Source organism: Diorhabda sublineata, chromosome 3 (assembly GCF_026230105.1).
Source record: "Diorhabda sublineata isolate icDioSubl1.1 chromosome 3, icDioSubl1.1, whole genome shotgun sequence".
In the NCBI taxonomy this organism is placed as follows: domain Eukaryota; kingdom Metazoa; phylum Arthropoda; class Insecta; order Coleoptera; family Chrysomelidae; genus Diorhabda; species Diorhabda sublineata.
The window spans coordinates 25,782,836-25,800,322 of record NC_079476.1 but is presented as its reverse complement, the minus strand read 5'-3'; the positions used below and the strand labels follow the sequence as shown (position 1 = coordinate 25,800,322).

General features: G+C 34.8%; 1 protein-coding gene across 7 annotated transcripts in view; it reads right to left on the bottom strand.

Moving 5' to 3' along the window:
- Window positions 1-17,487, bottom strand: part of LOC130440913 (uncharacterized) — a 65,620-nt gene that overhangs the window by 35,705 nt on the left and 12,428 nt on the right. For 3 of the 7 annotated variants that reach the window (XM_056774275.1, XM_056774279.1, XM_056774281.1), the window contains exons 2-5: window positions 14,184-14,238; window positions 11,068-11,179; window positions 2,394-2,553; window positions 256-403 (exon numbers count right to left, since the gene is read on the bottom strand). In XM_056774275.1, the coding sequence (XP_056630253.1) occupies window positions 256-403; window positions 2,394-2,553; window positions 11,068-11,179 (420 nt within the window). In that variant the 5' untranslated portion in view covers window positions 14,184-14,238. Of the gene's footprint in view, window positions 1-255; window positions 404-2,393; window positions 2,576-3,846; window positions 3,915-10,349; window positions 10,423-11,067; window positions 11,180-14,183; window positions 14,239-17,487 lie in introns of those variants that run through there. The other 4 variants (XM_056774277.1, XM_056774280.1, XM_056774278.1 and 1 more) reach the window with 3 other exon arrangements.

The following is a 17,487-nucleotide window of genomic DNA, read 5'->3' as shown; positions in this document are numbered from 1 at the left end:
AGGGATTTGTTCATTCTAGACTTGAACTGAGCCGATTTCGTTGATAATCAGTCTCTGCCTTCTCGAAGGTATATCGACGAAGAGCTCCTAGAGGCGATGATCCCAATACTCGGAATAAATGGTGATCACTGGCCTGCACGATCGTACTCTTCCTCCTGGTGACTTAGATCTGCCGATGGAGTGCGTCCGAAATTTAATTTCTTCGATGACCAGCAAAACCTGATAAAAATGTTTCGATAAAATTTTGAAGCTTACCTGTAATCTAATATCCAAGGGTGGTTGAGATATCGATTGCGACGACGACCTTTGCGCTGCGTCTAATTCCATATCTGATCCGGAATTTGGCGAATGGAATACGCTATCATGGGACAGACTAAGTCCTGGGTGCATAGACGTCGAGGATCTATCACAAAAATGAAAATATTGAACTGTTTAATCCTAAAAGTTTCGACAGAAAACACCACAAAACAAAGAAAACATCAATATTTTGTAAACCCAAAGAAATTTTCTCAGAAAATGTTCTGGCTTTGTCTCCTGTTGCAAAATTTCGCAACTGCTGAATGGATGATCGCCATTTTGATCGTTGAAAAATTTACTTTAAAACTCAACTATAAACTAAATAAAAACGATTTGAAAAACATATTGTTGGAGGGCTTTGTGTCTGTTATTTGAGCAGTGGTAGTATTATAGAAAATAATTGGTACAAATAACGTGTAGGGCAGTGTAATGGTTCATAATTACCTTATTAAATCATTCACAATTTCAAGGAAAACAAAGTGGCACAGATATTCAGAATATTCAATCGTATAAAAATGAAAAACAAATAGAAAGAAAATTGATTATGTCATCGATAATCGAATGTGGTTTATCTTATAGATATTAACTGATAATATTTATCAATATCATACTGTTTAAATTTGTTTTTTTTTAAAGTTGCAATTATCTATAAAGAGAAAGTACCACAATTAGAAAAAAAAACGCAAATGCGGTAGTTTTTGGTTGTTTTCTTTGCTCAAACGTTGATAGTTTTTCATTTTTCAAGATGGTCAATGGAAATTATCCCACGCGAATCCCAAAAAACCAACTCCATGACCTTCCCTGCATATGGAACGATCTTTGAAGCCGATTTTCCCTTTTCAGTCTACTTAGATGTAAATTGATGGACTCACGATCCATCCGTGGCTTTATTTCTTTGGAACCATGCCAAAAACTCGATGGAAACATCTGTTTTTGTTCCATTTTGAGCAAACGCGGTATCCATATTGCACACAGCTTTCTCATGTCCAAATTTTCAGTGGCCTCGTTTAAACTCTGCCAACACCATCTCTAGGTCAAGCCAGGTATTTCTGGGACCATCAAGTTCATAGCCTATTCATAACCAAATGAGGAATGTTATGGTGAGACCATGGGTGGTGGAATAGTGAAGATTTTGGTTGTAAAACTGCCTCTCATTCACTTTATAGCAACAAAGAGAGGCTAATTCATATAAAAAAATTAAATCCAGGTCATCCAAGGATTCTTGAATTTATAGAGCTGGAAAGCAATAACCAAATGCTTAGCACGATGGACGTAGACATCCCATTAGAAGTGGTAATCAATGATCGCTAATCATGAGTCAATAAAGATCTTTCACAAGCTCGAAATGCATCTTTCTGGTGAGCAGATGGTTCGAAACTAGTTTTAAGAGTTGGACTGGGCAATTTTGGAACTTTATACCACAAGAAAATGGTAGTTTTGAGACAGAATTGGTAGCAATAAACTTATGTGCTCTTTAGATTTTCACCAATTGCCAAACGGCCTTAAAGGCTATATCTTACGCTATTTGAAAATAGCTTTTAATACAACTAACAAATGGTTTGGATTAAAAAAAAAAGTGGATACTGAAGGCTACAACTGCCCAATATTTATCTAGATTGGTTGAAATTTGTATGCACGTACGTCCGGAAACTATTGCGTTAAATTTTTCGGGCTTAGAGCTAGTTAGATAGGGATTCTTGGCAACGCAGTTGAAGTTAAAATGGAGAAAAAAAAAACGTGGAACGAAATAAAACGCTAGCAAAGACTTTCTCAATGCTTCAGGATGCCTTTGGAGATGATCGTCTTTTGAAATTCCCATAGGGAACGGGAAGATTAAAACAGAGTGGAGATCAAGAATTCTTGATGACAATGCGCCTGCTCATTCTGCCTCCTTCCAGCTCGACAACTTGTCACCCTAGCCGACCTACAGCCCAGATCACGCCCCGCTAGACTTTTTTTGTTCCCTCGAATCAATTGATCACTGAAAGGACTTTCCGAAGATCTTGGAAGATATTAGAGCCCTTACGACAAGATCGCCAAAAGGCATCCCCTTCTAGGAGGTCTATACAAAGAGTTTGTTTAAATTAATTACTTACCGTCTTCTTTCTTCCTCGGTGACGGAAAGCTCGCTGGTAGACCTGCTACGTAGAGCGTCCTTGCCCAGTTCCGTAACTTCCACGACAACGACTTCATCGCTGGTTTTATGTTTCCTTTTAAACCATCTTATCGGGTTCCAAAATTTCCTTTTTGACGTCACTGCGACAAAAGGAAAACCTTGCTTATAGTGAAGAATAATCAGTTTAAGGATAACTAATTGGAAACCAGGGTAATAATAAAAAAAAAGAAACTATTGAGGTAACTAGAAAGAAATGATTGTGTTTGATGGAAACTAAGTTTGGTTGGCAGACAGAAATGACGAGGCTAAATATAAAGAAGATAAATAAGAAGAAGTACGGGAAACTTGATGTAGAATGTAAATATCGCTAAGAAGAAAGGCATCACAGATAATGCTAATAATTCATGGTTACGGTCAAGTTTCAGTCACATGGGTGCCAAAACTTCTGAATTTTGATCTGAAATTCACACACGATTTTCCTACAGCGGTTTGAAGTGGAAGTAGAAAAGTTATCGCACCGAATATTCGTCACAAACGAGACTTGGAGTGGGGGAAGACGTGCCAGTTGAAACTGGCGCACTATCCTACTAAAATAGACGTTGAAACCTGTCTACGCCAGACCGCTTACTTACGATGGATACTTCGAACGAATTGGGTTAGGAAACATCCTCCTTATAGTTCCGATTTGGTGCCGTGCGATAATTATTTATTTAGTTAATTGAAAAAGACACGAGGTTTTCAGGAAAAAGGCACGCGAAAGTTTCGAAAGAGGCGGCAAAAGTATGACGAAAACTATATAGAAAAACTGTGAAAAATCACAGCTCTGTAATTTATTAGAATGAATCCATTTGTCATATTTTCGTAAAATTTTGACAGATGACATTAGAAACATGGCCAAAAACAAAGAAAATAATCTCCATAGCGAATCTACCTAGTGAGGTTTAGGTATACGAAGTAAACATGAATTTGCCTTATGTTTTACCCCTGAATGCATTAAAATAGAAAAAACCTGGTGGTTGTATTTAAAAAAATTAAGAAATTTGATATTTATGAACACATTTTATACACACCCTGTATAAAATTGTATAATTTGTAAGAGTCTGCAACGGTCAATTTTTTTACAAAAAAATTAATAACTCAGAAAGTATCCATTTTTCGAAAAAAGTTTTTAGATAAAATTATACTAAAATTTTACGTAGATTTCAAAAATATATTAATATACAGGGTGTTTCATTTCAAATAAAAGTTACAATCGACTTCCGGTACAGATAGTTTTAACTCGTCGTGGGACACACTGTATAACAGAACTAAACGTATTTATTTTCTTTATTTATTTAGGACAACCTGTATATGAAATATAGTGTGATAATACCCTTTGATTTAATGTTTATGTACTCACGATTTCATTATTAAAAACATAAAACAACACGTACAACTGTATCTCGATTTAGCTAGCGAGTATTTTCTGTTTCCCATATCGACACAACAAACACCAAGCTTCGACTCTAAGGGGACACATGGATGTGGCGGACACGCGGTTCAGTTGGGCAAGTAGCGTGGGATGATGCTTTTTTTTATTGTTTACTTTTTTGAACAATGAATTTTCCGATACGCTGACGAAATTATTCATGTGGTAAAGTACTGCTGATAGTACGGTATATCCGTAGTAAAATAGAAGAAATGACGCTAGAAGTGGAATATCTACAATTTATTTCTAGCGCCCTCTAGTTCTGTTATCACCACAAAGTATCAAAATATTTAAATTGTATTATCCTCTACTATTATTCCTTGAAAACTACAATAGATGTCGCATAAATGATTAATGTATATTCAAATTATACTAAATCGAATGATTAAATATTATAGAATGGATATCAAGTTATGGAATTTGTTTATTGAATTATCATTATATACAAAAAATATTTATTTTTTGTTAATTCTACTAGCGCCATCTGTTAAATAATGACAACATTTGAAATTACATTTTCCTGCTTTAGAATTATAGACATATGAAAATTTTAAGTTGATCGAGTATAGAGAAGAAAATATTTTTGAATTTTTGTCCATGGGATCATTGTTTTAGAAGTACGAGGCTCTAAAGTTGCTCAAGTATGAATGAAAAACATACGCTCGTTTGAAAAATCACTCAGGCTCTAATAATTGGAATATTCAGCTGAAATTTGAACGAGATGTTCTTAAAGGACCATTGCATAATGAAAAAATCAGGACATTGCTAATAGTTGTGCTTTTGGAAATACGAGGCTCTAAAGTTACTTAAGTATGAATGAAAAACATATGTTCGTTTAAAAAATCACTCAAGCTTTAATAATTGGAATATTGAGCTGAAATTTGAACTAGATGTTCTTAAAGGACCATCGTATAATGAAAAAAATCAGGACATTGCTAATAGTTGTGGTTTTGGAAATACGAGGCTCTAAAGTTACTCAAGTATGAATGAAAAACATATGCTCGTTTAAAAAATCACTCAGGCTCTAATAATTGAAATATTGAGCTGAAATTTGAACGAGATGTTCTTAAAGGACCATCGTATAATGGAAAAAATAAGGACATTGCTAATAGTTGTGCTTTTGGAAATACGAGGCTCTAAAGTTACTTAAGTATGAATGAAAAACATATGTTCGTTTAAAAAATCACTCAAGCTTTAATAATTGGAATATTGAGCTGAAATTTGAACGAGATGTTCTTAAAGGACCATCGTATAATGAAAAAAATCAGGACATTGCTAATAGTTGTGCTTTTGGAAATACGAGGCTCTAAAGTTGCTCAAGTATGAATGAAAAACATATGCTCGTTTGAAAAATCACTCAGGCTCTAATAATTGGAATATTGAGCTGAAATTTGAACGAGATGTTCTTAAAGGACCATTGTATAATGGAAAAAATCAGGACATTGCTAATAGTTGTAGTTTTGGTAATACGAGGCTCTAAGTTTGCTCAATTATGAATGAAAAACATATGCTCGTTTGAAAAATCACTCAGGCTCTAATAATTGGAATATTGAGCTGAAATTTGAACGAGATGTTCTTAAAGGACCATTGTATAATGGAAAAAATCAGGACATTGCTAATAGTTGTAGTTTTGGTAATACGAGGCTCTAAGTTTGCTCAATTATGAATGAAAAACATATGCTCGTTTGAAAAATCACTCAGGCTCTAATAATTGGAATATTGAGCTGAAATTTGAACGAGATGTTCTTAAAGGACCATCGTATAATGAAAAAAATCAGGACATTCCTAATAGTTGTTGTTTTGGAAATACGAGGCTCTAAAGTTACTCAAGTATGAATGAAAAACATATGCTCGTTTGAAAAATCACTCAGGCTCTAATAATTGGAATATTGAGCTGAAATTTGAACGAGATGTTCTTAAAGGACCATTGTATAATGGAAAAAATCAGGACATTGCTAATAGTTGTAGTTTTGGTAATACGAGGCTCTAAGTTTGCTCAATTATGAATGAAAAACATATGCTCGTTTGAAAAATCACTCAGGCTCTAATAATTGGAATATTGAGCTGAAATTTGAACGAGATGTTCTTAAAGGACCATTGTATAATGGAAAAAATCAGGACATTGCTAATAGTTGTAGTTTTGGTAATACGAGGCTCTAAGTTTGCTCAATTATGAATGAAAAACATATGCTCGTTTGAAAAATCACTCAGGCTCTAATAATTGGAATATTGAGCTGAAATTTGAACGAGATGTTCTTAAAGGACCATTGCATAATGAAAAAAATCAAGACATTGCTAATAGTTGTGGTTTTGGAAATACGAGGCTCTAAAGTTGCTCAAGTATGAATGAAAAACATATGCTCGTTTGAAAAATCACTCAGGCTCTAATAATTGGAATATTGAGCTGAAATTTGAACGAGATGTTCTTAAAGGACCATTGTATAATGGAAAAAATCAGGACATTGCTAATAGTTGTGGTTTTGGTAATACGACGCTCTAAGGTTGCTCAATTATGAATGAAAAACATATGCTCGTTTGAAAAATCACTCAGGCTCTAATAATTGGAATATTGAGATGAAATTTGAACGAGATGTTCTTAAAGGACCATCGTATAATGGAAAAAATCAGGACATTGCTAATAGTTGTGGTTTTGGTAATACGACGCTCTAAGGTTGCTCAATTATGAATGAAAAACATATGCTCGTTTGAAAAATCACTCAGGCTCTAATAATTGGAATATTGAGATGAAATTTGAACGAGATGTTCTTAAAGGACCATCGTATAATGGAAAAAATCAGGACATTGCTAATAGTTGTAGTTTTGGTAATACGACGCTCTAAGGTTGCTCAATTATGAATGAAAAACATATGCTCGTTTGAAAAATCACTCAGGCTCTAATAATTGGAATATTGAGATGAAATTTGAACGAGATGTTCTTAAAGGACCATCGTATAATGGAAAAAATCAGGACATTGCTAATAGTTGTAGTTTTGGTAATACGACGCTCTAAGGTTGCTCAATTATGAATGAAAAACATATGCTCGTTTGAAAAATCACTCAGGCTCTAATAATTGCAATATTGAGCTGAAATTTGAACGAGATGTTCTTAAAGGACCATTGCATAATGAAAAAAATCAAGACATTGCTAATAGTTGTGGTTTTGGAAATACGAGGCTCTAAAGTTCCTCAAGTATGAATGAAAAACATATGCTCGTTTGAAAAATCACTCAGGCTCTAATAATTGCAATATTGAGCTGAAATTTGAACGAGATGTTCTTAAAGGACCATCGTATAATGAAAAAATCAGGACATTGCTAATAGTTGTAGTTTTGGTAATACGAGGCTCTAAGGTTGCTCAAGTATGAATGAAAAACATATGCTCGTTTAAAAAATCACTCAGGCTCTAATAATTGCAATATTGAGCTGAAATTTGAACGAGATGTTCTTAAAGGACCATTGCATAATGAAAAAAATCAAGACATTGCTAATAGTTGTGGTTTTGGAAATACGAGGCTCTAAAGTTGCTCAAGTATGAATGAAAAACATATGCTCGTTTGAAAAATCACTCAGGCTCTAATAATTGGAATATTGAGCTGAAATTTGAACGAGATGTTCTTAAAGGACCATTGTATAATGGAAAAAATCAGGACATTGCTAATAGTTGTGGTTTTGGAAATACGAGGCTCTAAGGTTGCTCAATTATGAATGAAAAACATATGCTCGTTTGAAAAATCACTCAGGCTCTAATAATTGCAATATTGAGCTGAAATTTGAACGAGATGTTCTTAAAGGACCATTGTATAATGGAAAAAATCAGGACATTGCTAATAGTTGTAGTTTTGGTAATACGAGGCTCTAAAGTTGCTCAAGTATGAATGAAAAACATATGCTCGTTTGAAAAATCACTCAGGCTCTAATAATTGGAATATTGAGATGAAATTTGAACGAGATGTTCTTAAAGGACCATTGTATAATGGAAAAAATCAGGACATTGCTAATAGTTGTAGTTTTGGTAATACGAGGCTCTAAGTTTGCTCAATTATGAATGAAAAACATATGCTCGTTTGAAAAATCACTCAGGCTCTAATAATTGGAATATTGAGCTGAAATTTGAACGAGATGTTCTTAAAGGACCATTGTATAATGGAAAAAATCAGGACATTGCTAATAGTTGTAGTTTTGGTAATACGAGGCTCTAAGTTTGCTCAATTATGAATGAAAAACATATGCTCGTTTGAAAAATCACTCAGGCTCTAATAATTGGAATATTGAGCTGAAATTTGAACGAGATGTTCTTAAAGGACCATTGTATAATGGAAAAAATCAGGACATTGCTAATAGTTGTAGTTTTGGTAATACGAGGCTCTAAGTTTGCTCAATTATGAATGAAAAACATATGCTCGTTTGAAAAATCACTCAGGCTCTAATAATTGGAATATTGAGCTGAAATTTGAACGAGATGTTCTTAAAGGACCATTGTATAATGGAAAAAATCAGGACATTGCTAATAGTTGTAGTTTTGGTAATACGAGGCTCTAAGTTTGCTCAATTATGAATGAAAAACATATGCTCGTTTGAAAAATCACTCAGGCTCTAATAATTGGAATATTGAGCTGAAATTTGAACGAGATGTTCTTAAAGGACCATTGTATAATGGAAAAAATCAGGACATTGCTAATAGTTGTAGTTTTGGTAATACGAGGCTCTAAGTTTGCTCAATTATGAATGAAAAACATATGCTCGTTTGAAAAATCACTCAGGCTCTAATAATTGGAATATTGAGCTGAAATTTGAACGAGATGTTCTTAAAGGACCATTGCATAATGAAAAAAATCAAGACATTGCTAATAGTTGTGGTTTTGGAAATACGAGGCTCTAAAGTTGCTCAAGTATGAATGAAAAACATATGCTCGTTTGAAAAATCACTCAGGCTCTAATAATTGGAATATTGAGCTGAAATTTGAACGAGATGTTCTTAAAGGACCATTGTATAATGGAAAAAATCAGGACATTGCTAATAGTTGTGGTTTTGGAAATACGAGGCTCTAAGGTTGCTCAATTATGAATGAAAAACATATGCTCGTTTGAAAAATCACTCAGGCTCTAATAATTGCAATATTGAGCTGAAATTTGAACGAGATGTTCTTAAAGGACCATTGTATAATGGAAAAAATCAGGACATTGCTAATAGTTGTAGTTTTGGTAATACGAGGCTCTAAAGTTGCTCAAGTATGAATGAAAAACATATGCTCGTTTGAAAAATCACTCAGGCTCTAATAATTGGAATATTGAGATGAAATTTGAACGAGATGTTCTTAAAGGACCATTGTATAATGGAAAAAATCAGGACATTGCTAATAGTTGTAGTTTTGGTAATACGAGGCTCTAAGTTTGCTCAATTATGAATGAAAAACATATGCTCGTTTGAAAAATCACTCAGGCTCTAATAATTGGAATATTGAGCTGAAATTTGAACGAGATGTTCTTAAAGGACCATTGTATAATGGAAAAAATCAGGACATTGCTAATAGTTGTAGTTTTGGTAATACGAGGCTCTAAGTTTGCTCAATTATGAATGAAAAACATATGCTCGTTTGAAAAATCACTCAGGCTCTAATAATTGGAATATTGAGCTGAAATTTGAACGAGATGTTCTTAAAGGACCATTGTATAATGGAAAAAATCAGGACATTGCTAATAGTTGTAGTTTTGGTAATACGAGGCTCTAAGTTTGCTCAATTATGAATGAAAAACATATGCTCGTTTGAAAAATCACTCAGGCTCTAATAATTGGAATATTGAGCTGAAATTTGAACGAGATGTTCTTAAAGGACCATTGTATAATGGAAAAAATCAGGACATTGCTAATAGTTGTAGTTTTGGTAATACGAGGCTCTAAGTTTGCTCAATTATGAATGAAAAACATATGCTCGTTTGAAAAATCACTCAGGCTCTAATAATTGGAATATTGAGCTGAAATTTGAACGAGATGTTCTTAAAGGACCATTGTATAATGGAAAAAATCAGGACATTGCTAATAGTTGTAGTTTTGGTAATACGAGGCTCTAAGTTTGCTCAATTATGAATGAAAAACATATGCTCGTTTGAAAAATCACTCAGACTCTAATAATTGCAATATTGAGCTGAAATTTGAACGAGATGTTCTTAAAGGACCATCGTATAATGAAAAAAATCAGGACATTCCTAATAGTTGTTGTTTTGGAAATACGAGGCTCTAAAGTTACTCAAGTATGAATGAAAAACATATGCTCGTTTGAAAAATCACTCAGGCTCTAATAATTGGAATTTACCGATTCAAAAATCTCATTCTGAGCAGGGCGTCGACTGTCTACTAAATGTGATAAGTTTAATTATACCGTCATTTATCTATATTCTCAGCTGTTCGATGCTGGACAAGGTTATATTGAGAAAAAATAATGATGAAAAGGTCTAAAAAAAATAACATACCATTATAATATGCGTAATCAGTACTGACTTCGTAGCTGCTGATTGATCTTATCAAACGCATTTTTTTAAACTTTTCCGCGTTCACCGCTTTGTTAAAAACTGTTTAAAATGTTCGAAAATATCAGTAATTTCGAGATAAATATGATATCAGATCATTCGGTGCATTTTTATCAGTTTACTGTCGTAATCTTTCCGATTAACAACCACCGGATTATTTTTATGTTATTACCAAAAAAAAAATACACAAATACCACAACAATGCCATCTATATTTAAGGGAACGTACAATGTATTGATGAGAAGCTATCTTCGCAGTCAAGATCAACACCATTATAAACGAAATATCAAAAACTTTTATCCAAACGTACGAAATCAAGTTCTTTTTTTCTGATTTTTCTTGGAAACGGTGAATTTTATCGTGAAAATATATCAAACAAAAGTTGTAGATCATACAATTTTTTGTACGACTCACCATTCGTAATTGAATGATTATTATGTTTGTTTATGTATCACCTTGTACAATTTCGTGACGTACCCAGAGTATACGACAATCCTCATGAATAATTTAAATTGGAAAACATCCAATTTTATAATTAGAAATAGCACAGATATGACCAGAATATAATTTACAAAGTTTGCATTCGATTTTAAAATACTTGTGAGAATGTAGGGCAGGATTTAGTCCAAAATTATCGACTGTTTTTTCTCTAATTACTCACCATTTTTTTCCGTATCGGAATCGAAATCTTGGAGGGGTGATGAATCTCGAACGCAAGACATTAAACTCAGGGGACTCGCCCCAGAGTGTGTCCCGACAGCTGCCGATGACATCTAGAATTCAAATAAAACGGAGTTTACCATTGAAATATTGGTAATAGTAAATCAAAAAATTCACCATGGATATGAATAAATTGCAATAAAGCGTCCGCAATTGAGCTTTTCTATCACGACAACGCTCAATTTTCATTTGCATGAGAAATATTTAGCAGAGGTTCGAGGTTAGTCCCAGAAGCACCTGGTCCAACAAAGAAAACACAAAAATTTTGTAAAAAATTTATTTATTCTTCAACGCAATCGCCTTTTAGCTACGCTTTTTTTAATAAGAATCTTCAAGCTTCATTAACCACCATTTTTTCATGCCCGGGAACAGAAAACAATCCAAGGGGGCTGAATCTGGCGAATAGGGTACGTGAAGTAGCAATTCAAACTTTCAAATCATCAATTTTGGCCATTGGTGCATTGTCTTGATGAAACAACACCAACACGGCTGTTTTTGCTTGATTTCTACGCTCAAACGTTGCATAATACTCGTCATTCATAGTTTTTCCTTTTTCAATGAAAATTATCACACGCGCATCCCAAAAACCCAACCTTGCCTGCAGATGGAACTGTCTTTGAAGCCGATTTTTCCTTTTTCAGTCCATTATTTTGATTCGGATGTAAAGTGATGGACCGACGATCCATCCGTGTCTTTATTTCTTTGAAACCATGCCAAAAACTCGATGAAAACGTGACACCCATCTTGCACACAGCTTTCCCATGTCCAAATTTCCAATGTACCTCACTTTTTGAAATACCTACTAGCGCACTTTCAATCGTCGATCATCCAGTGGATTTTGTTTATGGAAACATCCCCTCATTAGTTCGACCATTGCCATTTTGGTCTTCGCAGGTCGTACGGCCTCATTTAAACACCTCTAGGTCGGACCAAGTACTTCTGGGACCACAGTATAACCAAGTCCAAGTGGTGACAGACTCGATAAATATTGATAAAAATTGAATCAGAGCCAAAGAGTTTGAAATTGGATGGGTATCCACTGCTCCGAAGTATTTTTTACCAAGTTTGGACAATGTTTGACAATATCTGTCAAGTAACTTGTTCTGATACCAAAACACACAAGACCTTTCCTGCCGATTGCGTTTGAATTTCTGGCAATGAAGCTACGGACGAGCTTCTGGCATCTGGCGGATCCAGTTTCTGCTTAAATTCTTTCAATTTTGCCATGAGAAGATTCAGGAATACGTCCAACAAGTCCACGAATAAATCTTCAAGTAAAGCCATTATCTTGCGTGGAAAAACCGCTTTATTGCTCGAATCTCACACGTCCACCTCTAACGGCTACCGAGCGAAAACTTAGCGACTTAGCGAATCGTATACGGTCGGAATCGAGAGTAGGGGAACCACAGCGCAAGACATTGTTGTCGGACTTAACCTAACACCTTCTCTCTAAGTTGTGGTTTATTAGGAACCTTACTTTTGGTACAGCCCTTGTAAATTATTCGAGAATGACGTAAATTCATATATAAACAAACAATTCTGTTGATTATCTTTGAGGGAAATCTTAATAACTCGCAGAAATATATGTTTTTTTATAAAAATACATCCCCGAACGTCATGGAAGCAAGGTCATGGATCTACGGGGTTGAGGTCGTACACGCTGTATCGATCTCGACCTCGGCTGGGAGAAAAGCAGATTTGCGAACGATACCCAACAAAAAATCTCTAAGGATAACTCAATAATAGAGTCTGGATGATAATCAGAGGTGGGGAGTGAAATTATTGTAGCGGGAAATAAGTTTATAGACGTTATATTATAGGGTCAACGAATTGAGCCTTAGAGCAAAACAAAAAAGTTTTTATTTATAGTTTTTTTAGTACGAAAATAAACTACTATAATGATCTGTTGACCCTCGTGAATGTCCTAGGAATGTATTAGATACGCTACCTCATACGTGCGGGAATTTTCCACCGCTAGATTAAGAAGTTTCCACAATGTTCTAGAATTATATAAAGCATCCAACACAACCGAAAAAAAATCAGATGGAACTTCTCCTTCACGGATCCGTTGGACCTCCCTCCTAGGACACTAGTGCAAAGGACGCCTAATTTTATGGGCTTAATCCAGTGGAAGCCCTAATCAGACTTCGGGTAACCTGGCGAAATTCCAACAAAAGCAACGACCACGACAAATCCACCTTTACCCCCGAGAACTTTGAACAAACAGGATCCACGGAAACCTCAACTCCAAATGCATCGATCTCTATCGATGTCGAAGCTCTGAAGAAGGTCAAGGCTGCCGAGACGTCTCAGAACTTAACGTCCCCGGATCATAAGATTACTTTGACTTCGCACCCTCCTTCATCCAGGGCTTATAACTCGAAGGGTTTAAGAGGCCAAGAGACCCTGGTATACATCCGTCGAACAAGCCAAAACGCCTGAAGCCGGTACTGAACGATTGAATCAAACAGATTAATATCTACAATTATTCAGGCTTGGTAATTGATACGAGAAGGTGTTTTGAAGTAGATTCAAACGCACTAAAACTTTCCCGAACGGGTACACAACTGCACGCCATCTAACGGCACCGGTTATAACTTAATGCAGCGGAAACTATAACAGGTTACTTCGTGGATTATGTTCAGTTTACTTTTAGTGTCTGAAGACGATAACTTGGTTATCGAAACGCGCCTCGGACAGTGTAATCGTGAGTGTTGGTGCAGTGTATTCAGTACGAACTATGTTCCAGAAGTTAACTATAACTTGTCAGAGGTTTCTAGACGGAAATTTTCTACTAATAGATATTAAAAAAGTTTCTACAATGTTCTAGAATTAGTATACCAGGCAGGAGCTTACACGGAGACGTATTTAACTTTAGAACGTTAGAATATTTTATCCGGAAACGCCTATGTGACCACTTGATAGTAGTTTGGGTGAAACGCGCGTCTGATGTCCTTGAACTTGAATAGTTTCGAAATAAATGGGGATGGGAATCCGGGAACGGCCCGCGCGGGATATTCGTTCGTTGAATTTTTCAATTTAGTTGCATATACTCACTGTAACTCCTTGATGATTTAATCTTTTTCGTAAAACCGAACTTCCATCGTGGTATCTGTAAAAGAGAACAATTTTTATCGAAAAATTGTATATACGGGGGTGTTTGGATAAATAATTAATCTACAAAAGTGGATATTTCAATAAAATTTCATACACCAGCTATACTCCAACATCTTTAATCTTAAAAATACGTTTTCATAGTGGAAATTTATGTTTTGATTGTTTCTTAAATCTCCGGTATGTACTATACTAATTCAATTGTATGCGTATATACTTAGCACGCCACCCCACGCCACGCCACAAATCAAAATGTAACCCACGCTTGTTAAAATGTATAAACGTCCGACCATTACCTTTATATACTAATCTATGTAATAGGAAAAAGTTTAATCGTATTCGGTTTGTATTAAAAATTGATTCGAAATGCAACAAAAGTTGTTAATAGAAATTGTGTACGATATAGAGATCAGAATATACGCCATGGAGCATGGGAAGTGCTCTGATGCTCTAATTTTCCTGTTTAAAATTATAGAATAGAATGATCGTGTAGTCACGTGACGTGTTAACATATGTGTACACAAGAATGTACCACGTGAACCGTCGCATAGCGTGGAGTGGCGTGTTGCTGGATTACAGAACTACGAGTCGAATCCAATCGAAATTTTGATAGTAGCCGTCTACTAAAACTATGGCATAGAAAAATTTAATTAAAATTCATGTTCAACCCTCGTATCATATCAAAATGCAAGCAATTACGATTCGATTAGTCTATTTCCGACAGCAATTTATTGAATCCTGATTAGAATAACATAATAATAATTATTATTCATTTCGAATACTCCGATTATGTTTTCTTTTGTGTTAACGCATGTTTTGTTGTAATCAGCTTGTTGTCATCGAGAGAAAGTATTTAATCGATTACGTAGGGCAATAAAATGATTTGAAAATGTTTTTTAATGTATCGGGTGGGCAAATAACCACTAACGTCGACCATATAGATAATATTAAATCTTCAACGAATTCTTGAAACTTCATTGTGATACCTCGTAGCTGTTTAACCTCTAAAATAGGAATCTCGTACAAAAAATTAGAATCGGCCAAAATATCCGGATGAATTTGACGGATACAATTTGTGAAACGAGCTTAACGAAAGTTCTGAAACTGTCAATTGGAATGGTTGGAAATATTGGAAACTTTCTACACAACCCTCGTACTTGCTTATTTTGGCATTCATTCGGAAGATCAGAATCAATCTTGGTCTACATATTGAGTGTATCAAATGCAGTCTTTAATTTTTATTAATCATAGTTTGATTTAGATTCGAATGACGTTGTGAATTATCCGATCGCATGCGCACTTTCAAATTTATCGTTCGCGGAGGGGAGAAGTCATACAAGTACGGAAAAATCCATTTCTAAACGATATTTTTTTTGAAAAATTTAATTTAGAACCTTTCATTGTCATTAGTAATAACCGAATGACATTTATAATTGTTGGAAAACTTCAATTGTTTACTAAAAGAATTGGTACGCTTATGGATGACGAATACTTTATTATTTTAGTACTCTCTCCTTCATTATACAGTCTCTAAAACTATGCCAAAGTTAGTTGATTAATATTAGATGCAAATAATTACAAATTAACGGTTTTTGAATTAAATAAATTACTCGAACATTTAACAATGTATATATACGAGAAAATAAATAATATTTGTTCGTAAATGATAAATACTTAATAGTAGGAGTTTAATTACCATGTGGTATGTTGGTTAATATCACAAGAACGATGCGATTAGAAGTTTCCTAATAAGGAAAACTTTAACTTTCTCACTCCCACTTGAAATTTTTAAAAACATATTCGATAATTGACATAAATGACGGAGATGTACCGGTTGGGTCTCTACAGTGAAACGCTGTATCTCAAAAACTGTTAAACGTACAACTAAACTGTTGGAAATTCACAAATTTAAGTCAAGAATATCTGCAAAAACGTTATTAATGTTAATAACGGACAATTTTTCGGTCCTAAATGTCTGCTCGATTGCATTAGCGCAAGAAATGATGGAATGCGTGCATCAAGCGCACATTTACAGGTATAAAGACAGTATCAAGAGTTAATACTTTCTCATCAATGCGATTATAGTCATAGTCTCTTAACCTAACTTAACCTAACCTAACCTAACAAAACCCAATATAACCTAACCTAACCTAAATATTCTTAAATTAAAGTGCTTTTGTGTGGAAAATTCAGAATACGCAATTTTTTAATTATTTTGAACCTAATACCAAAAATGCACTCCTTCTTAGATTCTTTTTCTATAAATTTTTGATCAATATTTTATATAATATTGAACATTTGCTCATTTTTTTGGAAAACCTTAGTTGATTCTGCTAGTTTTTCGTTTTGTCTTAATATTTGCCCATCTCTAGGACTCACACCGGCAGATCAAATTTTCTTGTGAGTTCGTCGAACGATCTTTCGGATCCATAAACCAAACCCATAAATTGTTATCTAATCTTAAATTTTCTATGAGTTGTATTTAATAAATTGAAGCGACGTCCAGTTCGTTTGAACGCCCGGTCACTTGAGTAACAACGCCATATTGGGATCAACAAACGCACCAAAGGATCCAAAACCTATTCTCGTTGAAGCCAAAAGTGTCTCAACAGTCTTTAAACAGATTATTGGAAACACTCGGCATACATAGAGCAGTCTACGTGATGAAGAACCTTCCCGCGGTGTCTGAAATTTTCCCCCGCTCAAGTGCCTGTATTACTTCATCGGTGAGTGTCCAATAATCCTCGTGATGTCATTAGATTGGCTTTTCGAAGCAATTTAAAGTGGCATGCATCAAAAGGACTCAGCTATGAAACTTCGATGGGCTAAGATGCATCAGAAGGACTCAGCCAGGAAACTTCGATGGGCTAAGATGCATCGGAAGGACTCAGCTATGGAACTTCGATGGGCTAAGATGCATCAGAAGGACTCAGCTATGGGAGTTCATGGGGGCTATATTATCAAATTTTTCCACTAGTTCCTCAAATAAAATCAATTTATTAACGACAACATGATTGTTTTTTCACGTGATTAAATTTACTTCGTCATCAATTAACCATTATCATTGAAATTCAAATGAAAAGCGCCTGAAGTGAATTTAGTTGTACCTTGTTACTTTTTTGCTTTTAACAAATAATGATCTTGTTTCACGGTTTGTGACGGCCTACTGTACTGAAAAAAAAGACGGGAAGGTGTTCGTTCTTGTCCTATTTATACATCTTATCGACCAAATACTCGTTTCAAGAAG